Raw genomic sequence first — 26,100 nt, forward strand, 5'->3', positions numbered from 1 at the left:
CCTGGCATCAGTTATAAAAAAAAAAAGTGGAGGCTGTGGAAATGACTGGGTGGGAGTCATGAATATTGAAAATGTGGACTCCTGGTTTCAGAGTGGGGATAGTTGTTTAGCTGATACACGTGAAGCACTACCCTCTTGTTATCCCCTTTGTGTTTATGTTACTCACTGGATCAACCTTTTTCATTCATTTTATATTTTATTTGAATATAGTTGCTTTATACTGATGTGTCAGTTTCTGCTATATAGCGAAGTGAATCAGCCATGTGTATACATATGCATGCATGCAAGCTGAATCGCTTCAGTCGTGTCTGACTCTGTGCAACCGCATGGACTGTAGCCCGCCAGGCTCCTCTGTCCATGGGATTCTCCAGGCAAGAATACTGGAGTGGATTGCGATGCCCTTCTCTAGGGGATCTTCCTGACCCAGGGGTTGAACCTGCGTCTCTTGTCTCCTGCATTGACAAGGGGGTTCGTTACCACTAGCACCACCTGGGAAGCCCATGTATACGTATATCCCCTCTTTTTGGATAAACTTTTTATTTGCATTTAGTATTAGCCAGGTACAATTAGCTAATATTCAAAAATAATGATGCCTGTTTTTTGGAACCTCGAAGTCTCACATCAGTTGATAAGTAATATTTGCTTCTCTGTTTTTTTTTTATCTTTAAGGGAGGCTGTTACAAAAAGAGTATTGTAGGAGTACAGTGGGAGCCCCATTTGACTGCCTGGAGGGACAGGAACCCATCTTCTGTTATAAAGAGGGTCATTTTGAGTTAGGAACAGGAGTTTTTAGGGTGAGCACATGGGTTGATCAGGAACTCCAAAGACTAGAGTGACAAGAAAGAGGATGAAATATTTTGGGAGTGATAATAATTTTGTTACGGTTGGAAGAGAATTGGTCAAGTGATGAACCTGGTAAGATGGGGTGGGGACAAACTGTGAAGTCTTTGTAGTGATAAGGAAAATTTTGGAAAACTTTAATTAGGGTGTAACATGACCAGAGCTTTATAAAAACAATGCTAGTAATAGGTATGAAGGGAGGAAATTGAAGGGGGGGCATGTGATGACTAATGGGTTATGTATTTTGCCTTCCAGCTTTCTCCTGTGCTTCTGGGGAGTATCTAGAAATGAAGAACCAGGTATGCAGTAAGTGTGGTGAAGGCACTTACTCCTTGGGCAGTGGCATCAAATTTGACGAATGGGATGAATTGCCGGCTGGATTTTCCAACGTCGCAACATTCATGGACACTGTGGTCGGCCCTTCTGATAGCAGGCCAGAGGGCTGTAACAAGTAAGAATCCAAAGGAGCCTTGAAAAGGGTGTAGTTGCTCTTTTCCAGAAAGAAGTTGAGGATAACCTTGGTAGTGATTGGGATTATAGGTAAACTAACCGTATATGTGCTGCTGAAGCAAGAACTATAGGTAAACTGATTGCAAATAGTCATATTTTTTAGACAGTCCTTGTGAATTACATAGCTGTATTTTCATGAAAGAAAGAAAGAAAGAAAGTGAAGTCGCTCAGTCGTGTCTGACTCTTTGAGAATCCATGGGCTGTAGCCTACCAGGCTCCTCCATCCGCGGGATTTTCTTTTTCTTTTTTTTTTTATTATTATTTTTTTCGTCCATGGGATTTTCCAGGCGAAAGTACTGGAGTGGGGTGCCATTTCCTTCTCCAGGGAATCTTCCCAACCCAGGTATCAAACCCAGGTCTCCCACATTGCAGACAGATGCTTTAACATCTGAGCCACCAGGGAAACACCAGGGAATTTTCATGAGGTTAAAGTAATTGCTCTTAGGACATAATATATAGTATGCAAAATGCAATAAAAGTATTAGAAAAGCAACTTAGTTTTCTAATATATTTATAACTATATTAAAGCCAGCAGTGCTATAAACACTTCTCTAATTTTAATGAATATTTTCCATTTTTAAAATTTTCCTTGAAAAGGAAAAATGTATAACCTTCATTCATTTGTACACTTGATGATTTTCTGCTACATAGAGTGGGCTAAACACCTAAGGTAGAAAGCACTTTTACTTAATTTCCACCTTTTTAATAGGAGATTATAGCTTTGCCTGTGACAATATTGGAGGAAGGCTAAATTGTTTGGAAAAAAACACAGAATTCTTATCTTTGGGTTCTCACCCTTCCTGTTTTCCCATATTGACTATTTAACACTCCCTTTCATGTGCCTGTGTTTTGTACAATTAAACTTCCAGCCTCTGGCTGCCTTCTGACAAGAATGGTCACATTTTTCCCCCTGAGCTGAAATGATTCAAATAAAAAAATGACTCACATTTTTCACCCTGAACTAAAGATGTCGGAGAATTATTTAGCTGTGACAGATACGTTTGCTCCTCCTTCCTTCCTACCTTCCCTTCATCCCCCTTGCTTTCTAGCAATCTCTCTCTCGGCCAAGAGACATTTTTACTCTTCTGATAATGGTCATTTCATCATATAGAGTCGTGATGTTAGGTAGCACTAATAGGATTATTTCTCTCTATATATAAACATTATATGTTCAGTTCAGTCACTCAGTCATGTCTGACTCTTTGCGACCCCGTGAATCGCAGCACGCCAGGCCTCCCTGTCCATCACCAACTCCCAGAGTTCACTCAGACTCATGTTCATCGAGTCAGTGCTGCCATCCAGCCATCTCATCCTCTGTCGTCCCCTTCTCTTCCTGCCCCCAATCCCTCCCAGCATCAGAGTCTTTTCCAATGAGTCAACTCTTTGCATGAGGTGGTCGAAGTACTGGAGTTTCAGCTTTAGCATCAATCCTTCCAATGAACACCCAGGACTGATCTCCTTTAAGATGGACTGGTTGGATCTCCTTGCAGTCCAAGGGACTCTCAAGAGTCTTCTCCAACACCACGGTTCAAAAGCATCAATCCTTCAGTGCTCAGCTTTCTTCACAGTCCAACTTTCACATCCATACATGACCACTGGAAAAACCATAGCCTTGACTAGACAGACCTTTGTTGGCAAAGTAATATCTCTGCTTTTGAATATGCTGTCTAGGTTGGTCATAACTTTCCTTCCCAGGAGTAAGCATCTTTTAATTTCATGGCTGCAGTCACCATCTGCAGGGATTTTCAAGCCCCCCAAAATGAAGTCAGCCACTGTTTCCACTGTTCCCCCATCTATTGCCCATGAAGTGATGGGACCAGATGCCATGATCTTCGTGTTCTGAATGTTAAGTTTTAAGCCAAGTTTTTCACTCTCCTCTTTCACTTTCATCAAGAGGCTTTTTAGTTCCTCTTCTCTCTGCCATAAGGGTGGTGTCATCTTCATATCTTAGGTTATTGCTATTTCTCCCGGCGATCTTGATTCCAGCTTGTGCTTCTTCCAGTCCAGCATTTCTCATGATGTACTCTGTGTATAAGTTAAATAAGCAGGGTGACAATATACAGCCTTGACATACTCCTTTTCCTATTTGGAACCAGTCTGTTGTTCCATGTCCAGTTCTAACTGTTGCTTCCTGACCTGCATACAGGTTTCTCAAGGCAGGTCAGGTGGTCTGGTATTCCCATCTGTTGAAGAATTTTCCACAGTTTATTTTACACACACTCAAAGGCTTTGGCATAGTCAATAAAGCAGAAATAGATGTTTTTCTGGAACTCTCTTGCTTTTTCCATGATCCAGCGGATGTTGGTGATTTGATCTCTGGTTCCTCTGCCAGAGGAAAAATTATATGTATGTGTGTATAATTGTACACACATATAAATGCAGTTGACCCTTCAGCATTATGGGGGTGGGAGTGCCTACCTCCTTAAAGTTGAAAATACACTTACAACTTTAAGTTGGCCCTTTGTATCCTCCCTTCAGCAACTGGTAGATTCAACCAACCATGGATCCAATAGCACTGTAATGTGTATTTAGTGAAAGTCATCTGAGTATCAGTGAACGGTGCAGTTCAAACCCATGTTGTATATGTATGTACATATATTAATACATATATGTGTATATACATGCATACTCAGATAACCTCTGCTTTTCCAGAGTTTGTTTATTTATTACGTCATTTCACTTTTATGGACGACCTATATTAGTACCTGTTTTTGTTAACCAAGAGAAATCCGAAGAGGATTTTCACTTTTACAAAAAAAAAAAAAAAAAAAAAGGCAAAAGGCAAAAATGCTATTTAGCATTGATTTTGCAGCAAATGGAGCCACCCTAGAGGCAGTTTATACCCTGTGCAGTAAGAGCAGCTGCACTAAACTCTTTCTGGGAACTACATTCAGCATCTCAGCATCAGGTCATCGTAACTTTGAACTGTATCTGTGGGATCATTGCTTTCTCACAGTTTATTTTTAAATTAATTTGTGTCCTAAGGTAATTACTTCTTTGCTTTATACCATTTCAGCTTATGAGAGATTTCACAGGAACACTGTACCTTTGTATAACGTGTGAAACCTTTATGTGTGTATAATTTAAATTCTTTAAATTAAAGAGTTCTTAGAGGAGGATACCAGCAGAATGTTATGAGACCTCAGATCTTTGTTTTGGTGAGCAGGATATATTCACATGGCTTTTTTCTCTACTTGAAATTGCTTATTCATTAAAGAAATCGAATGATAAGCAGAAATTTTTCAGTGTATTGAGTATCATTTTCTCAGTGTAAATTTCAGTCTGTCACTGCTAAGCTTGTCTCCTTTCCTCCCTCCCTCTCCCTTTTTCCTTTCTTCTATCCACCGAATCTTGCTTTCTTTTTACTTCTTTTTAATTGCTTGGATCATATAGAAGATGTGTGTTGAACTTTGTAAGAAGTTGTCAGAGATTTTCAAAATGATTGTAGCATTAGACTCTAGCAGTGTATTTGAATTCTAGTTATTTACATTGTAAAATATTGTACACAAGTCTTGGTTTATTTTAGTCTTTCTAGTGTATGTTATGAGAAATGGTATTTCTTTGTGTTTTTTTTTTGCATTTCCTTCTTTATTAAAGGTATTGAGCACTATTCATATGTTCATAGTCCATATGTTTGTGGGTGTGTGTGTGTGTGTTAAGTGTCAAATATTTATCCATTTGTTATGTTTTGGGGTCAGTTGATTATTGAGCTGTAGTAGTTCTTTGTGTATGCTTGACAGAAAGGAAGTTTTGTCATGAATCTATATAATATGTAACCTATACACATATACATGCACATATACATATATGTGTGTGAAATAGTTCTTTTATCTGCAGCTTTTGCTTTCTCATTTTCTCAGGGGTGTTTTTAAATAACCAAAAATTTAAAATTTGAAAAAGTACAATTTATCAATGTGTTCTGTTGTAGTTAGTGTTTTTACATCTTTAGATATCTTGCAAAGGCTACAAATTACAATTCTTAAAGTATAATTAGTATTGTTATTATACTTTTATATAATATGTAAAGCTTTACAACAGTATAGTTACCTTTATACCCTTATCCTGGTGCTATTATCATAGGTTTAGGAACACATCATAAACCCTGTAATACAATGAAATGTGTTTTAAAGAATCAGTTAATTTTTAAAAAACTTGAGAAAAATGTAGCTTTATGCTTTTATCTGTGTATTTACGGTTGTTGATACTCTTTTCTCCTATTTTCTAAATGTTTGTTCAGTATTATTTTTTTAATCTGTAAAATTTTCTTTATCATTTCATGCAGGTCTACTGCTCATAACTTCTCTCAACTTTTTGAAATCTAAACACATCTTTATTTAGCCTCAGTTTTGAAGAATATTTTGTTGGACATAGGACTCTGGACTTTTACTTTTCTCCTTCTGTGTTTTAAAGGTGTTCCATTACCTTCTGAACTCTCCCTTGTTTGTGATAAGAAAAAAAAATTAGCTGTAGTTTGCTTGGTTAGCTTCCTTTTGTATAATGTTTCATTGTTTCCTTGACTACTTATAATATATTCTGTATTTCTTTGCTTATAATGTGTTCTCTATTTCTTTGCTAGTCATGTTGAGATGTGGAAGTCTCAGTCTTTTATTATTATTATTATTTTGTTAGTGAAGACAAAGAATTTGCCAAAAATCTCACTCTCATAATCCAGATAGAAAATTAAATTTGAAGAGAAGGATATTAAGTTGTGCTGTCATACAGTCTGGTTGGAAACATTTTTGGCCCAAAATTTGACACATGACTCAAAGAAAGCATTGGTTTTCTTTGTATTTTCACTCTGCTTGAAGTTGACTGAGCCTCCTGGATTTGTAGGTTGATATTGTTATTAAATTTGGGAATTTTTTAAAGCTGTTCTTTCACCAGTAATGTTTTTCTGCCCCCCTTCTCTCCCTATTTTCCTTCTCTAACTCCATTTACATGTATGTTAGGCCACTTGGTATTGTCCACAGTCACTGAGGCTCCATTTTTCCCCCCATTTTTTTCTCTTATACTTCAGATTACATAGTTTCTGTTGCTCTATCATTATTTCTTTTGCAGTTTCAAACTTGATCTTAAGCTCATCTACTGAATTTTAAATTTCACAAATAGTAATTTTCAGCTGTAGAATTTCCATTTAGTTTTTAAAATATTTATTTCCCTTAAAACAGTTGAGATTATTCATGCCTTCACTTACTGTAGTCATCTCTTGATGTTTTTTGATTATATTTTTAAAAGCTATCTTAAATACTTATCTGTTTCTTTTGATTCTTTGTTGTCAATTAAGGATCATATTTTACCACTTCTTTGCATTTCTAGTAAATTTTTAATGTATTTTAGGCATCATGAGTGTTACAACGTGGATTATTTTTTCTTTTGTGTAAAAGATGTTGGATTTTGTTCTGGCAGGCAGCATATTTACCAGAAGAGTGTCTCGTTAGGTTTGGTATTTAGAATTTTATAAGGTGGCTCTGTGTTGGTTTCACACTTAGTTCTAGGTCATGGTCTTTACTCTAGGGCACACTATAGCCTACTCTGTTTTTATAAATAATGTTATATTGGAACACAGCTGCACTCATTTATTTATGTGTTATCTATGGCTGCTTTTGAGCTATAATTGCCTAGTGGAGTACTGCAGGAGAGATCGCATGGTTAATAAAGCCCCAATTATGGACTCTTTGGCTGTTTATGAACAAGTTTGTGGATACCTACCCTAGGGCATGGTCCTTATTCCTAAAATGTGGCACTTCTGGAGTCTCAGATGAATGTCCAATGTGGTTATTAAGTTTTCTCCTCTCTGGCGGGCCTGGAGATCCTGCAATACCCATAAAAGTGACCTCTCTGATTTTGACTTAGTTTTGCGGTGGTTGCTCTCTACTAGGCCTGCACATTCCAGCCCCAGGCCTGGGCCTATAGAGAAGCTCCATGTGGATTTCTGGAGCCCCCGTTTTCTCTGCTTCTCATGCCTGTAATTTCTGGTTATTTCAGCTTCCTCCAGACATTCATCCCTCAATGAGACCACTGTGCTCTGCTTGGGAGCTGTCTCTCAGTTCCAGAGTCTGGAAAGTGTCCTGAGAATGAATGAGGTCAGGGTCAGTTTGGGCTTTGTCTCATGCATTTTCCTGCTGTCAAGAATCTCAGTCCTGCACTGTCTAGTGTCAGTGCCTGAGCATGGCTTATGTGTTTTGTTTAGTTCACTAGACTGTTAAAGAAAAGGGCAAGTCCAATACCAATTAGTGAGTCATGTTGAGATGTGGAAGTCTCAGTCTTTTATTATTATTTTTTTGTTAGTAAAAAGAATTTGCCAAAAATCTCACTCTTATAATCCAAATGGAAAGTTAAATTCAAAGAGAAGGATATTAAGTTGTGCTGTCGTACAGTCTGGTTGGAAACTTTTTTGGCTCAGAAGTTGACACATGACTCACTATTGATTAATCTAAGAATTAGCTTATGGTTAGATTTATAATCCAACTTTTGTTCACTAGTATAGTTCCTTAATCTTTTATTTTTTAGATAAAATTTCCTATCAGACTTTTGCTCCTACTACGTACTGTGACACTGTGATCTACATTTTATTTAGGTTTACTTTATTATTTTTTTCCATCTGGCTGATCATGTACTTTTTTTAAAAAAAACTGAAATATAACAGTTGCATAGCAAATTGATATTATGCTAGTTTCAGTAGCATTACATAGTGATTTGACAGTGGCATATATTGTGAAACGGTCACCACAATAAGTTATTGCAATATCGACCATATTCTTTATCTTGTTTTTTACAACCTCACGATTTAGTCATAACTGGTGGTTGGTACCCCTTCATCCCCTTCATCTATTTGGCTCCCCCCTCCCTGGCAACCACAGAAAACTAGTCTGTTCTCTGTATCTATAAGTCCCTTTGTGGTTTGTTTCTTAGATTCCACTTTTTCTCTCTCTCTCTTTTTTTTCTGCTCAATGTTATGTGGCAACCTGGATGGAAGGGGAGTTTGAGGGAGAATAGATATAGGTATAACTGAGGCCCTTTGCTGTTCACCTGGAACGATCACAGCATTGTTAATTGACTATACCCCAATACAAAATAAACATTAAAAAATATTTAAATTCACTTTAAAAGGACTTTTTCTAGGATGATTTCTTCTCTTATAATAAATGGACACCCCTGCCAATATGTGTTTGTAAATAAAACTTTAGGTATTATTTGAGAGTAATTCCATCAAAGACTGCTAGAATTAGTGACCAGCTATCTAGTGATTACATTTTTGGTGATAAGCAGCAGCTGCATAGCACATTAACTACATAATCTTAACAATGATTTTAGGAAGTTACGTGCCACAGACACGAACCTTTTTTCAAGCAGTGGTGTTACGGCCTTTGGAGTCCACATGCACTTCAGACTTCGCTGCTGTGCTTTGTCGGCAGAACTGCTTTTAAATCTCAGTTATAGAACTTGTGAACAGAGAGGTTTCCGAATGCTAACATGAAATGGTTTTGTTTCCACAGCTCTTCTTGGGTCCCTCGTGGAAACTACATAGAGTCCAATCGTGATGACTGCACAGTATCCTTGATCTATGCCGTTCACCTCAAGAAGTCAGGTTATGTCTTCTTTGAGTACCAATATGTGGACAACAACATCTTCTTTGAGTTCTTTGTAAGGCCTTTTATATTCTAGAATTCACTTCTTAAAGGGCATTCATGTAAAATTTCTCTTAATCAGTTGTTCCCATTTCATTGTGTGCCTCAGCTTTTTGTGTTAACTGAAGCTTTTGATAAGAAATATTTATTTTTTCTATAATACTTTCTGGTTGATAATTATTTCTTTACCTCTGAGTTCTCTCCTTGTAGAATAACATTCACGTTGTTTTCCTTTTGGATATGATCATTAGGTGACCATTTGGTCGAGACTTTTTGTGTGATGAATATATTTCCTGAGATTCATTTAATTTTTTTATAGTGATAGATGCTACTTTGTCTAAAAATATGTTTTCACCAATCTTGGTTTTTATTTAAGAAGATTTTTCTTCTCTTTTCAATTTTAAATATTTGAATTATTTAAGTGTACTCATGGGCGATATTTCAGAACTAGAAGTGACTATATCTTGCTGATTGCCCCAGTTTTGTACAATATAAAAAAATCAAGGGATGAGGTAGTTGATGTCTTTGGCAAGAGATTAAATAACATTAAAGACTATAAGATAAAATAATAGGCTAACATAATAGGTTGTTACCACAAACATTATTTAGCTATTTTATGTAAACTGTACCTAATTGTGCAAATATTTGTTGTGGCAGTGACTCAAATGCTTGCGAAAAGTTTGTTCCGATTGACTTCTTAAACCCCCCCGGCACCCCCCCCCCCAAAAAAAAGTATGTGTGTTGTGCAAGTAACTGGGAAAATATCTCGTAAAATGTTTCTGTGGCCCAGATTGCAGGAATAAATATACTGATAATGCTAAAGCAAATTTATTTTGCTCTTGATAATGGAAATTTCTAAATCAAAAGTTTGCTAGGAAGAAATATTTTCCGTGAATGTATGAGCCTAAAATTTAAAGTCAAGAGATTCTGGCGCATGTCCCAGCTCTGCAGTTGCTGGTTGTGTGTTACTGGACAACTAACTTTTCAGCTCTCAACATGCCTTTTTGTAAAGAGGATTGTAGACCAGACCTTTTAAGGACCCTCTTAACTCAAATATCCTTTGATGAGTTTAAGATGTTAAGCAATATTCAAACAGATTGGCTTTTTAAGTTACATTTTGTTTGCAAGACACTTCTCAGAGTGAATAACTCCATAGTCCATGGGATATTTTTGCAATATTATTAAAATAAAGTTAAAAAGCACGGTAATTGTATAATTGTTTGAATAAACATTTAGTTCTGTGTTGTCTATTAAGTCCCTTGAGAGTTGTCAGTGAAGATATTCTTAAGGCATGAAGTTTCATTGCTGCCTCTCAGTGATGCCTTTGTTCTTCTGGTTATGGATTGAAAGGGATAGTGAGTTTATGTTTCCTCTTTTATTGATATTTCAGCTTAATAGGTTGCAATCAGAGAGTCGATGCCTTATGTCCATCCTGCTAGTAGTTAATGGAAAGGCAATGTCTGAAGATTAAAGGATGCAGATGTACCTGTGAACGTTACAGATTGAAAGCAGTAAAGTATTTAATGTTAGGAGTCTGGGAGTTTCATTCAGCTCTCCCCTCCACACATATATTTTTTTTTTTTAATGATGAAACTCAAACCTAGACAGAAGAAGTGATTGGACAAAGGTTATACATTTACTAGTTACTTTTAGAATGAGTAACGAGAGAACTCAGATCTCCAGTATGCTACTAGACTGTCAAAATAACACTTAGACGTATGATATCCGCTGAGAAAAAAGCTTTCAGTTTATGCAAACATGGACCAGAAAAGGTATATACAGGGTTTATATCTGTTTAAAAATGGCTTAACACTCGTATTGATTGTCATTATGCTTATAATATAAATATGATACTTAAATTCAGTTAAAGCAAATATCCTCAGTAGCTGATTTTCTCTGGTTTTGGCTGTTAAAAGGATCTATTTTCTAGTTAGTTAAGTCTAGGAAATAGCTCTATGAAGAAGATATTAATGCTGTTTGTGAAATTAGTCAGGGGAATGAATGAAGTAGAAAAATGACCTAAAGAACAGAGAAATAACCATTTTGGAGGAAGTATAGATGATGAGATATTATTTCAACCCTATTATGATGCTGACTTTTATGTGCTCCCTTGCTAAGTCATGTCTGACTCTCTGCAACCCCATAGACTGTAGCCCGCCAAGCTCCTCTGTCCAAGGGATTCTCCAGACAAGAATACTGGAGTGGGTTGCCATTTCCTTCTCCGGGGGACATTCCTGACCCAGGGATTGAACCCAGGTCTCCTGCATTGCAGGCAGATTCTTTACCACTGAGCTATGAGGAGAAGTCAAGACTATAAATATAGCCTCAAGAAGTCAAGACTGTAGAAAAATACACAGACATTTTTGATGTCTGTGTATTTTTTGTAGACCTGGAGAGGTATGTCCCAACTCCTAGGTATTTTAGCAGAATTATCTGGAAAGCACAAGATGTTTGGTGCTGAAGATATTAGCTGTATTTATTTGAATTGCTGTAGAGTATCAACATTTGTCCCCAAATACCAAGCGGGGTCTTTGACTTTGGCTATAGCCACTTATGTACACATTTGGGTTAAGTGTTGGGGAACTGAAAACAAAGCAGATTTCATTTATTTTTAATTTCAGGTTTAAATTGCCCTAAATCTTATAAAAATAAACTTTATACTATTGGGCCTGCATGGTGAGTACAAGCTTTTACATCTTTGTAATGACCTTTTCTCCTCTCTGTGAATTTTCAGTGTTAACTGCCCTCTCTTCCTCTGCCTTCCATGCTCCTGCTTGCCCAATTTCTGACTTCTTAATGGGCTTGTCTTTTTGTTACAATAATGAGAAAGATTCACTTAGAACTACGTACTCATATGCAGTTGTCACTCAGGCTCCGGAGATCTGGTGTGTTTACTTATTGAGAATTACTCGTGGCTGTTGTTTCCTACACATTGAAAGAAGCTCTTGTAGCTTGTCCTGTGGTGAGTGACACATCTAATTAAAAACCCCGTTCACTGAGCTTTACTGGGCCCTTATGTTTACTCCACAGATTCAGAATGATCAGTGCCAGGAGATGGACACCACCGCTGACAAGTGGGTGAAGCTCACAGACAATGGAGAATGGGGCTCTCATTCTGTAAGTCTCTCTCTGCTCTTCTCTCATACCAACCCCATTCTTCTTTCTTTTCTCAAACTTATTTTTAAAAGTTTATTTTAAAGAAAAAAATTATCTTTTAATTTCTAGAAATTTCTAGTTAGGGAAGAAATTGCCCCTAAGTTTCATGGACTCAGGCTCTTTCTAGTATTATTTTCTTTCCTTTTCTTTTCTCCTTAGCTCCCTCTCCCTGCTCTTTCCTATCACACTTCAACTGTCCTGCTTTTCAAGGGAGGCATTAACAGGAATGAAGTCTACTCGGAATTAATATACAGAACCTCTGGGTATGTAGGTTTACAGATGTGGTAATCACGTGAAAGATAATCAGTGACTCTTGGCATTGGATGGATCCTTGAGTTTGAAGCATCACTACGAACAAAGCTAACCATAGATGTGATGGAATTCCAGTTGAGCTGTTTCAAATCCTAAAAGATGATGCTGTGAAAGTGCTGCACCCAATATACCAGCAAATTTGGAAAACTCAGCAGTGGCCACAGGACTGGAAAAGGTCAGTTTTCATTCCAGTCCCAAAGAAAGGCAATGCCAAAGAATGTTCAAACTACTGCACAGTTGCACTCATCTCACACGCTACCAAAGTAATGCTCAAAATTCTCCAAGTCAGCCTTCAACAGTCCATGAACCGTGAACTTCCAGATATTCAAGCTGGATTTAGAAAAGGCAGAGGAACCAGAGATCAAATTGCTAACATCCACTGGATCATAGAAAAAGGAAACAAATTCCAGAAAAATGTCTACTTCTGCTTTATTGATTATGCCAAAGCCTTTGACTATGTGGATCACAACAAACTGTGGAAAATTCTTCAAGAGATGGGAATATCAGACCACCTGACCTGTCTCTTGAGAAACCTATATGCAGGTAAAGAAACAACAATTAGAACTGGACATGGAACAAGAGACTGGTTCCAAATCGGGAAAGGAGTATGTCAAGGCTGTATATTGTCACCCTGCTTATTTAACTTCTATGCAGAGTACATCATGAGAAACGCTGGGTTGGATGAAGCAGAAGCTGGAATCAAGATTGCTGGGAGAAATACCATTAACCTCAGATATGCAGATGATACCACCCTTATGGCAGAGAGCGAAGAAGAACTAAAGAGCCTCTTGATGAAAGTGAAAGAGGAGAGTGAAAAAGTTGGCTTAAAGCTCAACATTCAGAAAGCTAAGATCATGGCATCTGGTCCCATCACTTCATGACAAATAGATGGGAAAACAGTGGAAACAGTGACAAACTTTATATTTTGGGGGCTCCAAAATCACTGCAGGTGGTGACTGCAGCCATGAAATTAAAAGACACTTGCTCCCTGGAAGAAAAGCTATGACCAACCTAGAGAGCATATTAAAAAGCAGAGACATTACTTTGCCAACAAAGGTCCATCTAGTCAAAGCTATGGCTTTTCCAATAATAATGTATGGATGTGAGAGCTGGACTATACAGAAAGTTGAGCACTGAAGAATTGATGCTTTTGAATTGTGGTGTTGGAGAAGACTCTTGAGAGTCCCTTGGACTGCAAGGAGATCCAACCAGTCTATCCTAAGGGAAATCAGTCCTGAATATTCATTGGAAGGACTGGTACTGAAGCTGAAACTCCAGTACTTTGGCCACCTGATGTGAAGAACTGACTCATTGGAAAAGATCCTGATTCTGGGAAAGGTTGAAGGCAGGAGGAGAAGGGGATGAAGAGAATGAGATGGTTGGATGGCATCACCGACTTGATGGACATTAGTTTGAGCAAGCTCCATAGTTGGTGATGGACACGGAAGCCTGGTGTGCCGCAGTCCATGGGGTTGCAAAGAGGCAGACACGACTGAGCAATGGAACTGAACTGAGTTTCTTTTATCCAGGTTTCTCTGCAGTCACCCCAAGAAGCGATTTTCAAACTTGTCTTGTTGGGGACTGTTCTGAGCCCAGTTCTGCACAGCTCTGCATATCACAAAATTCATCCATGTCTGGAACTGAAAGCTGCTTTCTATCTGTTACCCATTGTTCAAAATTCTACCCTTTCTGGTTGTGTCTGGCAAACTGCTTATTTCTTTAAGGACAACCCTGAGTGTTTGAAGGCAATTATTAGGTAACACAGTCTCTGAATCTGTTATTATTTGAGGCACTGTCCCTTTGGAGTGAGACATGGATTTAAAATCTAGAAAAATGGTATAGATGAACCTTTTTACAGGAAGAAATAGAGACGCAGATGTAGTGAACAAACATTTGGACACTAAGGGGGGAAGGGAGTGGGGTGAATTGGAAGATTGGGATTGACATATATACACTACTAGGTGTGAAATAAATAACTAATGAGAACCTGCTGTATAGCACAGGAAACTCTACCAAATGCTCTGTGGTGACCTAAATGGGAAGGAAATCCAAAAAAGAGGGAATATGTGTGCATATATAGCTGATTCACTTACTGTACAGCAGAAATGAACACAACATGGTAAAGTACTACACCCTAATTTGATCCCTGAGTCGGGAAGGTCCCCTGGAAAAGGAAATGGCAAAGCACTCCAGTATTCTTGCCTAGGATATCTCATGGACAGAGGAGCCTGGCAGCCTATAGTCCGTGGGGTTGCAAAAATCAGAAATAGCGACTAAACAACAACAGCAGCTCTGGTTTATAGTCATTGTATTTCTTTAGGCAACTGACTTTGTCTTTTTGACTCTAATAGTTCATATGAGAAATAGGACCAATCTTGCAGAGTTAAATGAGAGGATACATTTGTTACTCAGTTGCTCAGTCATGTCTGACTATTTGTGACCCCATGGACTGCAGCATGCCAGGCTGCCCTGTCCTTTACCATCTCCCGGGGTTTGCTCAAACTCATGTCCATTGAGAGGATACATAGGGAGGGCCTAACATGGTACCTGCCGTGTAGATTGAACAGTGTTTCAATAAGTGACCATCAATCCTTGCCTTTGTGTTGTAGCAGATACCTCATCCTTGAGTGATTAATATAATGCATCCTTTCAGAATAATTTTTTTGATCTCTATGCCTGGAAGTGATATTAGTACCAATTAAGATCCATTCACCTAAGCTTTCAGTCCTCTGGGCTTTGAAGGTACAAGTAACCCTTGGCAGCAAATATGCTTTCTTCACTTACAAAGACTTAACACAAAGGAAAAAATATTTAACGTACTGCTTTTCTGACTCTCTGGCAGGGTGAGGTAGTCAGATATGTTTTAATTTTATATTGCTTGAATTCGCCCAGGCAGACTCCATAGAAGAATAAGGGTGGCAAATGATAAAGCAAAACACCCTTCAGTTCAGTTCAGTCGCTCAGTCGTGTCTGACTCTTTGCGACCCCATGAACCACAGCATGCCAGGCCTCCCTGTCCATCACCAACTTCTGGAGTCTACCCAAACCCATGTCCATTGAGTCGGTGATGCCATCCAACCATCTCATCCTCTGTCATCCCCTTCTCCTCCTGCCCTCAATCTTTCCCAGCATCAGGGTCTTTTCCAATGAGTCAGCTCTTTGCATCAGGTGGCCAGAGTATTGGAGTTCAGCTTCAACATCAGTCCTTCCAATGAACACCCAGGACTGATCTCCTTTAGGATGGACTGGTTGCATCTCCTTGCAGTCCAAGGGACTCTCAAGAGTCTTCTCCAACACCACAGTTCAAAAGCATCAATTCTTCGGCACTCAACTTTCTTTATATTCCAACTCTCACATCCGTACATGACCACTGGAAAAACCATAGCCTTGACTAGACAGACCTTTGTTGACAAAGTAATGTGTCTGCTTTTTAATATGCTCTCTAGGTTGGTCATAGCTTTCCTTCCAAGGAGTAAGCATCTTTTAATTTCATTAGCTTACTTGACTGAATCAGCATGAAATTGATTGGAAAAGTAATTTGATAAAAATGTTCTGGTGGCAAAGGAAGCAAATATTAGACATTGTGTCATTTACATTTTGGAGCCATAGAGTCAAATCAGGCTATTCTATAAGAGCAGTCTTACTTTTCTTTTGTTGCTGTCAAAGTGTTGTTTGTTAAGTAATTTTAAAAGGAAGCAAACTCATTCTATTACCTTTTTGTTTTCAGAGCCCAGAGATTTACTTATGAATAGTGACAGCAATCAGTATGTAATTGGGCTAAGTGCCTCTCACAATCTAAATTGAGTCTTTTAAATATAAACCAAGTCTTCATGCAAATGATTTGAAATTCATTTTATCTTCTTCCACGCTTGAAGATTTTTCTGTTCCTCCCTCTTTACTGTATTTTTGGGGTTGGCAAACTTTTTTTTTTTTTTTTTTTTACAAAATGTGAATTTAAGCAAAGCTTAAGTCTCAATAAGTAGTTGATTTAAATTTGTGGGTTCCAGATAATCGTGTTTCATTATAATGTGTTGAAAAGTATATAGGGGATTAACTTTGATATAGGTATGGTTGGAAGTAGCATGGTTCATCTGACCTGAGTGTCTTGTGTTTTCTTTACAGGTAATGTTGAAATCAGGCACAAACATACTGTACTGGAGAACTACAGGCATCCTTATGGGTTCCAAGGCAGTCAAGCCAGTGTTGGTAAAAAATATCACGATTGAAGGTATTTCACATCTGTCTCTTTTAGTAGTCACCTATCCCATTTTAAAATATTGACTACATTGTTGGTTTCATTGGTTCAAGGAGATATGGGACAAAAATTAGCAGGTTAGGCATCATATTGGCCTAGAGACTCTGGTTTTATTTCTGGCAAGTTGGCTGTTTGTTTTTCCTATCTCTAAACTGAATTATTTAATCTGTGTGAGAAAGTAAAAAATAATGACAATTGTAGGTGTCTTGAAATAAAAGAAAACAATCTTTATTAATAGCTTACTCTTCATTCAAGACTTCATTGTGCTGGCATAGTACTTATACAAGTCACGATTGTATCCATAAAAATAACAGTGAAATAAATATCTTGGCCTGTCTCCTACACCTTTTGCCTCTCTTAACCAACTGCATTTTCTGACTCCTGAGAGTGGACAGTATGCTCTGGCATGGTTCATTATCAGAGCTACTTTTACTTAAAGCAGTGATTGTCTTTTATTTAACTTTGATTTACATTTTACTATGGTATAATTGTGCTTCTTCCTTCACTTTTCACTTTCATGCATTGAAGAGGGAAATGGCAACCCACTCCAGTATTCTTGCCTGGAGAATCCCAGGGATGGGGGAGCCTGGTGGGCTGCTGTCTATGGGATCGCACAGAGTCGGACACGACTGAAGCGACTTAGCAGCAGCAGCAGCAGCTGTGAAGCTAACTCATTAGTTATAGGGACATCTGCTGGTGATACCTGGACTTACAAACCTGAAGAAAAGTCAGCTTTTCCCTGGGTCTGTGGGTCTTGTCTGTATGTAACTAGTGAGCATTGGAGAAAAAGGGAACTGGTAGACACAGCGAGAAGAGAATGGTACAGAATTGGAAGGAATCATAATTTACTCCATTTCTGATTAATGAAGTTGTTTTGATAGCTGAGCTTATACACTGATTCAGTTCAGTTCAGTCACTCAGTTGTGTCGGACTCCTTGCGACGCCATGGAATGCAGCACGCCAGGCTACCATGTCCATACCAACTTGGACCTTACTCAACTTCACGTCCATTGTGTTGGTGATGACATGCAACAGTCTCATCCTCTGTCAACCCTTTCTCCTCCTGCCTTCAATCTTTCTCAGCATCAGGGTCTTTTCCAGTGAGTCAGTTCATCCATCAGGTGGCCAAAGGACTGGCGCTTCAGCTTCAGCATCAGTCCTTCCAATGAATATTCAGGACTGATATACTTGAGGATTGACTGCTTTGATCTCCTTGCAGTCCAAGGGACTCTCAAGAGTCTTCTCCAACACCACAGTTCAAAAGCATCAATTCTTCAGTGCTCAGCAGTCTTTATAGTCCAACTCTCACATCCATACATGATTATTGGAAAAAACATAGTATTGACTAGATGGACCTTTGTTGGCAAAGTAATGTCTCTGCATTTTAATATGCCGTCTAGGTTGGTCAGAACTTTTCTTCCAAGGAGCAAGCGCCTTTTAATTTCATGGCTGCAGTCACTAACAGAGTGATTTTGGTGCCGAAGAAAATAAAATCTGTCACTGTTTCCATCATTTCCCCATTTCTTTTCCACAAAGTAAGGGGACCGATGCCATGATCTTCGTTTTCTGAATCTGAATTTTAAGCCCACTTTTTCACTCTCCTGTTTCATCAAGAGGCTCTTTAGTTCTTCTTCACTTTCTGCCATAAGGGTGGTATCATCTGCATATCTAAAGTTACTGATATTTCTCCCAGCAATCTTGATTCTAGCTTGTGCTTCTTCCAACCCAGCGTTTCTCATGATGTACTCTGCATATAAGTTAAATGAGCAGGGTGGCAATATACAGCCTTGACATACTCCTTTTCCTATTTGGACCAGTCTGTTGCTCCATGTTCGGTTCTATTGTTTCTTGACCTGCATACAAATTTCTCAGGAGGCAGATCAGGTAGTCTGGTATTCCCATCTCTTGAAGAATTTTCCACAGTTTGTTTTGATCCACATAGTCAAAGGCTTTGGTGTAGTCAATAAAGCAGAAATAGATGTTTTTCTGGAACTCTCTTGCTTTTTCTATGATCCAGCGGATGTTGACAATTTGATCTCTGGTTCCTCTGCCTTTTCTAAAACCAGCTTGAACATCTGGAAATTCATGGTTCACGTACTGTTGAGGCCTGGCATGGAGGATTTAGAGCATTACTTTGCTCGTGTGTGAGTGCAATTGTGTGGTAGTTTGAGTATTCTTTGGCATTGCCTTTCTTTGGGATTGGAATGAAAACTGACCTTTTCCATTCCTGTGGCCACTGCTGAGTTTTCCAAATTTGCTGGCATATTGGGTGCAGCACTTTCACAGCATCATCTTTTAGGATTTGAAATAGATCAACTGGAATTCTATCACCTCCACAGCCAGCCTTCTTGATAGTGATGCTTCCTAAGGCCCATTTGACTTCGCATTTCAGGATGTCTGGCCCTAGGTGAGTGATCACACTGTCATGACTATCTGGATCATAAAGATCTTTTTTGTATAGTTCTTCTGTGTATTCTTGCCACCTCTTCTTAATATCTTCTGCTTCTGTTAGGTCTGTACCATTTGTCCTTTATTGTGCCCGTCTTTGAATGAAATGTTCCCGTAGTGTCTCTAATTTTCTTGAAGAGTTCTCTAGTCTTTTCCATTCTTGTTTTCCTCTATTTCTTTGCATTGATCACTGAGGAAGGCTTTCTTATCTCTCTTTGCTATTCTTTGGAACTCTGCATTCAAATGGATATATCTTTCCTTTTCTCCTTTGCCTTTTGGTTCTTTTCTTTTCTCAGCTATTTGTGAGGCCTCCTCAGACAACCATTTTGGCTTTTTGCTTTTCTTTTTCTTGGGGATGATCTTGATCACTGCCTCCTAAACAATGTCACGAACCTCTGTCCATAGTTCTTTTGGCATTCTATCAGGTCTAATCCATTGATCTCTTTGTCACTTCCACTGTATAATCATAAGGGATTTGATTTAGGTCATACCAGAATGGTCTGGTGGCTTTCCCTACTTTCTTCAATTTAAGTCTGAATTTGGCAATAAGGAGTTCATGATCTAAGCCATAGTCAGCTCCTGGTCTTTTTTTTTTTTTACTGACTGTATAGAGCTACTCCTACAAGACTTTCTAGAACTAACACCCCAAAGAGATGTTTTTGTTATAGGGGACTGAAATGCAGAAGTAGGAAGTCAAGAAATCTTGGAGTATCTGGCAAATTTGGCCTTGGAGTACAGAATAAAGAAGGGCAAAGGCTAGTAGAATTTGCCAAGAGAATGCACTGGTCACAGCAAACACCCTCTTCAAATAACACAAGAGAAGACTCTACACATGGATGGCACCAGATGGCCAACACCGAAATCAGATTGATTATATTCTTTGCAGCCAAAGATGGAGAATTTTATACAGTCAGCAAAAACAAGACTGGGAGCTGATTGTGGCTCAGATCGTGGACTCCTTATTGCCAAATTCAGACTTCAGTTCAGTTTAGTTCAGTCGCTCAGTCGTGTCCGACTCTTTGCGACCCTATGAATCACAGCATGCCAGGCCTCCCTGTCCATCACCAACTCCTGGAGTTCACACAGACTCACGTCCATTGAGTCAGTGATGCCATCCAGCCATCTCATCCTCTGTCATCCCCTTCTCCTCCTGCCCTCAATCCCTCCCAGCATCAGAGTCTTTCCCAATGAGTCAACTCTTCACATGAGGTGGCCAAAGTACTGGAGTTTCAGCTTTAGCATCATTCCTTCCAAAGAAATCCTAGGGCTGATCTCCTTCAGAATGGACTGGTTGTATCTCCTTGCAGTCCAAGGGACTCTCAGGAGTCTTCTCCAACACCACAGTTCAAAAGCATCAATTCTTCGGCACCTAGCCTTCTTCACAGTCCAACTCTCACATCCATACATGACCACTGGAAAAACCATAGGCTTGACTAGACGGACCTTTGTTGGCAAAGTAATGTCTCTGCTTTTCAATATGCTATCTAGATGGAGAACAGAATGGCAAACCACTTCAGTATTCTTGCCTTGAGAACCCCATGAACAGTATGAAAAGGCAAATTCAGACTTAAATTGAAGAAAGTAGGGAAAACCACTAGACCATTTAGAATGACCTAAATCAAATCCCTTATGAGAAGTGAGAAATGGATTCAAGGGATTAGATTTGATAGAGTGCCTGAAGAACTATGGACAGAGGTTTGTGACATTGTATAGGAGGCAGTGTTCAAGACCATCCCCAAGAAAAAGGAGTGCAAAAAAGCAAAGTGGTTGTCTGACGAGGCCTTACAAATATCTGTGTAAGAAGAGAAGTGAAAGGCAAAGAAGAAAAGGAAAGATATACCCATTTGAATGCAGAGTTCCAAAGAATAGCAAAGAGAGATAAGAAAACCTTCCTCAGCAATCAATGCAAAGAAATAAAGAAAAACAATAGAATGGAAAAGACTAGAGAACTCTTCAAGAAAATTAGAGACACCAAGGGAACATTTCATGCAAAGATGGGCACGATAAAAGACAGAAATGGTATGGACCTAACAGAAGCAGAAGATACTAAGAAGAGGTGGCAAGAATACACAGAAGAACTATACAAGAAAGATCTTCATAACCCAGATAACCACAATGGTGTGATCACTCACCTAGAGCCAGACATCCCGAAATGCGAAGTCAAATGGGCCTTAGGAAGCATGACTACAAACAAAGCTAGTGGAGGTGATGGAACTCCAGTCGATCTATTTCAAATTCTAAAAGATGATGCTGTAAAAGTGCTGCACTCAATATGCCAGCAAATTTGGAGAACTCAGCAGTACCACAGGACTAGAAAAGGTCAGTTTTCATTCCAATCCTAGAGAAAGGCAATGCCAAAGAATGCTCAAACCAGCTCACAGTTGCACTCATCTCATACGCTAGTAAAGTATTGCTCAAAATCCTCCAAGCCAGGCTTCCATAGTACGTAAACTATGAATCTCCAGATGTTCAAGCTGGATTTAGAAAAGGCAGAAGAACCAGAGATTAAATTGCCAACCTTTGTTGGATCATTGAAAAAGTGAGCGAATTCCAGAAAATCATCTACTTCTGCTTTCTTGACTACACCAAAGCCTTTGACTATGTAGATCACAGCAAACTGGAAAATTTTGAAAGAGATGGGTATACCAGACCACCTGACCTGCCTCGTGAGAAATCTGTATGCAGGTCAAGAAGCTCCAGTTAGAACTGTACATGGAACAACAGACTGTATCCAAATCTGGAAAGGAGTACGTCAAGGCTGTATATTGTCATCCTGCTTATTTAACTTATATGCAGAGTACATCATGAGAAATGCTGTACTGAATGAAGCACAAGCTGGAATCAAGATTGCTGGGAGAAATATCAATAACCTCAGATATGCAGATGACACCACCCTATGGCAGAAAGTGCAGAAGAACTAAAAGCCTCTTGATTAAAATGAAAGAGGACAGTGAAAAAATGGGCTTAAAACTCAACATTCAAGACACAAAGATCATGGCATCTGGTCCCATTACTTTGTGGCAAACAGATGGGGAAACAATGGAAAAAGTGACAGACTTTATTTTCTTGGCTCCAAAATCACTGCAGCCATGAAACTAAAAGACACTTGCTCCTTGTAAGAAAAGTTATATCCAATGTAGACATCATATTAAAAAGCAGCGACATTACTTTGCCAACAAAGGTCCATCTAGTCAAAGCTATGGTTTTTCCAGTAATCATGTATGGATATAAGAGTTGGACTATAAAGTCAGCTGAGCGCCGAAGAATTGATGTTTTTGAACTGTGGTGTTGGAGAAGACTCTTGAGAGTCCTTTGGACTGCAAGGAGATCAAAGCAGTCAATCCTCAAGCATATCAGTCCTGAATATTCATTTGAAGGACTGATGCTGAAGCTGAAGCTTCAGTACTTTGGCCACCTGATGTGAAGAACTGACTCATTGGAAAAGACCCTGATGCTGAGAATGATTGAAGGTGTTAGGAGAACAGTTGACAGAGGATGAGATGGTTGAATGGCATCACTGACTCTGTGGACATGAATTTGAGTAAACTCCGAGTTGTTGATGGGCAGGGAAGCCTGGCGTGCTGCAGTCCATGGGGTCACAAAGTGTAAACACTCAACTCAGTGACTGAACTGAACTGAAGTAACAGAGCTTCTCCATCTTTGAATGCAAAGAATATAGTCAGTCTGATTTCGCTATTGACCATCTGGTGATGTCCATGTGTAGAGTCTTTTCTTGTATTATTAAAATAGGATCTTTCTATGCCAGGGCATTCTCTTGGCAAAACCCTGTTAGCCTTTGCTCTGCTTCATTCTATTCTCCAAGGCCATATTTGCCTGTTACTCCAGGTATCTCTTTAATTCCTAGTTTTGCATTCCAGTCCCCTAAAATGAAAAAAATACATCTTTTTTGGGTGTTCTAGAAGGTCTTGTAGTTCTTCATAGAACTGTCCAACTTCAGCTTCTTCAGCATTAGTGGTTGGGACATAGACTTGGATTTTTGTGATACTGAATTGTTTGCCTTGGAAACGAACAGAGATCTTTCTGTCATTTTTGAGATTGCACCCAAGTACTGTATTTCACACTCTTTTGTTGACTATGAGGGCTACTCCATTTCTTCTAAGTGATTCTTGCCCTCAGTAGTAGATATAATGGTCATCTGGGTTAAATTCACCCATTCCAGTCCCTTTTAGTTCACTGATTCCTAGAATGTCGACATTCACTCTTACCATCTCCTGTTTGACCACTTCCAATTTGCCTTGATTCATGGACCTAACATTCCAGGTTCCTATGCAATATTGTTCTTTATAGCATCGGACTTCCATCACCAGTCACATCCACAGTTGGGTTTTATTTTTGCTTTGACTCCATCTCTTCATTCTTTCTGGAGTTATTTCTCCACTGTTCTCCAGTAGCATATTGGGCACCTACTGATCTGGGGAATTCATCTTTCAGTGGCCTATCTTTTTGTCTTTTCATACTGTTCATGGGGCTCTCAAGGGAAGAATACTGAAGTTGTTTGCCATTCCCTTCTCCAGTGGACCACATTTTGTTAGTACTCTCCACCATGACCCATGTGTCTTGGGTGGCCCTACATGGTGTGTCTCATGGTTTCATTGAATTAGACAAGGCTGTGGTCCATGTGATCAGTTTGATCAGTTTTTTGTAGTTGTGTTTTTCATTCTGTGTACCCTCTGAAGGATAAGGATAAAGGGCTTATGGCAGCTTACTGATGGGAGAGACTGACTGAGGGGAAACTGGGTCTTGTTCTGATGGGTGGCGCCATGCTCAGTAAATCTTTAATCCAATTTTCTATTGTTGGATGGGTCTGTGTTCCCTCCCTGTTGTTTGACTTGAGGCCAAACTATGGTGGAGGTAATGAAGATAATGGTGGCCTCCTTCAAAATGTCCCATGCATGTGCTGCCAGTGCCCCAAACCCTGCACCAGGCCATCACTGACCCATGCCTCTGCTGAAGACTCCTGGACACTCACAGGCAAGTCTGGGTCAGTCTCTTGTGGGGTCACAGCTCCTTTCTCCTGGGTCCTAGTGTGCAAAAGGTTTTGTTTGTTCCCTCCAGGGTCTCTTTTTGCAGACCTGTGTAAGCTCTGGTGCTTCTATGGTGGTGTTAATGGTGACCTTCTCCAAGAGGGCTTATGCCATTTCCAGGTCTGCTGCACCCAGAACCCCTGCCCCTGAAGCAGGTCACTGCTGACCCATACCACCCATACCTCTGCAGGAGACACGCAAACACAGTCCTGGCTCAGTCTCTGTGGAGTCTCTGGGTCCTGGTGCACACACGGTTTTGTTTGTGCCCTCCAAGAGTCTGTTTCCCTAGTCCTGTGTAAGTTCTTGAGGCTCTATGATGGGGTTAATGGCGACCTCCTCCAAAAAGGCTTATGCCATACCCAGGTCTGCTGCACCCAGAGCCTCTGCCTCTGTGGCAGGCCACTGCTGACTCGTACCTCCACAGGAGACACTCAGACACTCAAAGGCAGATCTCAAAGGCAGGTCTGGCTCAGTCTCTTAGGAGTCTTCTGGTGGACACAGGGTTTTGTTTGAGCCCTCTGAGCATCTCTGGTGGGTATGGGGTTTGGTTCTAAATGTGATTTCATTTGTCCTGCTGTCTGGCTGGGGCTTCTCCTTTGCCCTTGGATGTGGGGTATATTTTTTTGGTGGGATCCAACACTCTCCTGTCGACAGTTGCTCAGCAGTGAATTGTAATTTTGGAGTTCTTGCAGGAGAAGAAGAGTGTGTGTTCTTCTACTCCGCCATCTTGCTGTGAAATCTCACACTGATTATATACCTCTATCAAATCTGAATCTCTTAACTGTTCACTATACTTCATTGTTCAATTCAGTATGCATCCCAGCTCTCTGCAACCAGTAAATACATTTGTGATGTTGAATTAATGGTATATAAAAGACCTGGGTTGAGCTTACTATTAATATTTCTCTTTCACTTCTGGTAGCAGAAGCAAGGACACACTGATTTGTTGCTGTTGGGCCCTTCCCCTATATTCTGTCTCTCGTTACCACACAGGGTGACACAGGCCCTCCCTCCATGCTCTGTCTCCGGTCACCACACAGGGTGACACAGGCCCTCCCTGCATGCTCTGTCTCCCGTTACCACTTAGGGGTGATACAATGTCCTGCCTTAATGCTCTTTCTTACATTACCACACAGGGGTGGTACAGGGCCCTGTCTCCATGCTCTGTTTCCCATTACCACACAGGGGTGGCCTACACATCAGAATGCTTTCCTTGCAAGCCCGGCACCTTTAGCGACAAACCAGGTTCGTTCATCTGCCAAGTGTGTCCCAGAAACACCTATTCTGAGAAGGGAGCCAAAGAATGCATCAGGTGTGATGAGGACTCCCAATTTTCAGGTAAGATGAGTCTCCAGTGTATACTCTTTGATCTTTTCTGCTAAAGTTATGTTTGTGGACAGTGTATTAGTTGTAAGCCAGAAATCACACAATGTGATGAAAACGGTGGGCCAGAAACCAAAGTCCTGAAATGAATTCATACTTAGTGGATAAAATAGGACTTCTAATTACTTCTTACTGCAGAAGTTTTCTTTTTGTCTGTAATGTTTTCTGTTCCACAACCCCCAGGTAGCTGTTTTGGATATGTTTATACTTGCCTAAAAAAAATTCATATTGTACTTTTAGATGATTCGTTGGCATGGAGATGTACTTAGAAACTTAATTTGTTCCAGATTTACAACATGCAGTGATAATGGAGGAAATCTAATGTTTTCTTAGAAAGCTATGATATGCTTCTTATGTACCTTGGAAACATTTTATTGCTCTAGGAAAAATAAAAATCCAGGCCTTCATTTGCTCTAGGCCTAACTAGTTTTACGTAAATTCTTCTTGCAAGATTATTTTTACTTTTCACTTGTCTGCTTTTTGTTTGTTTGCTTGTTCATATTTGCCTTTTTTGTAGAGTCAC

The 26,100-nt window shown here is 39.5% G+C and overlaps 1 protein-coding gene across 3 annotated transcripts in view; it reads left to right on the forward strand.

Moving 5' to 3' along the window:
- ELAPOR2 (endosome-lysosome associated apoptosis and autophagy regulator family member 2) overlaps positions 1-26,100 on the forward strand; it is a 216,189-nt gene that overhangs the window by 126,041 nt on the left and 64,048 nt on the right. For 2 of the 3 annotated variants that reach the window (XM_004007800.6, XM_060414974.1), the window contains 5 exons: positions 1,096-1,291; positions 8,847-8,994; positions 12,009-12,095; positions 16,569-16,674; positions 25,380-25,532. In XM_004007800.6, the coding sequence (XP_004007849.2) occupies positions 1,096-1,291; positions 8,847-8,994; positions 12,009-12,095; positions 16,569-16,674; positions 25,380-25,532 (690 nt within the window). Of the gene's footprint in view, positions 1-1,095; positions 1,292-8,846; positions 8,995-10,597; positions 10,751-12,008; positions 12,096-16,568; positions 16,675-25,379; positions 25,533-26,100 lie in introns of those variants that run through there. The other variant, XM_060414975.1, reaches the window with a different exon arrangement.

This window comes from Ovis aries, chromosome 4 (genome assembly GCF_016772045.2).
Source record: "Ovis aries strain OAR_USU_Benz2616 breed Rambouillet chromosome 4, ARS-UI_Ramb_v3.0, whole genome shotgun sequence".
Lineage (NCBI taxonomy): Eukaryota > Metazoa > Chordata > Mammalia > Artiodactyla > Bovidae > Ovis > Ovis aries.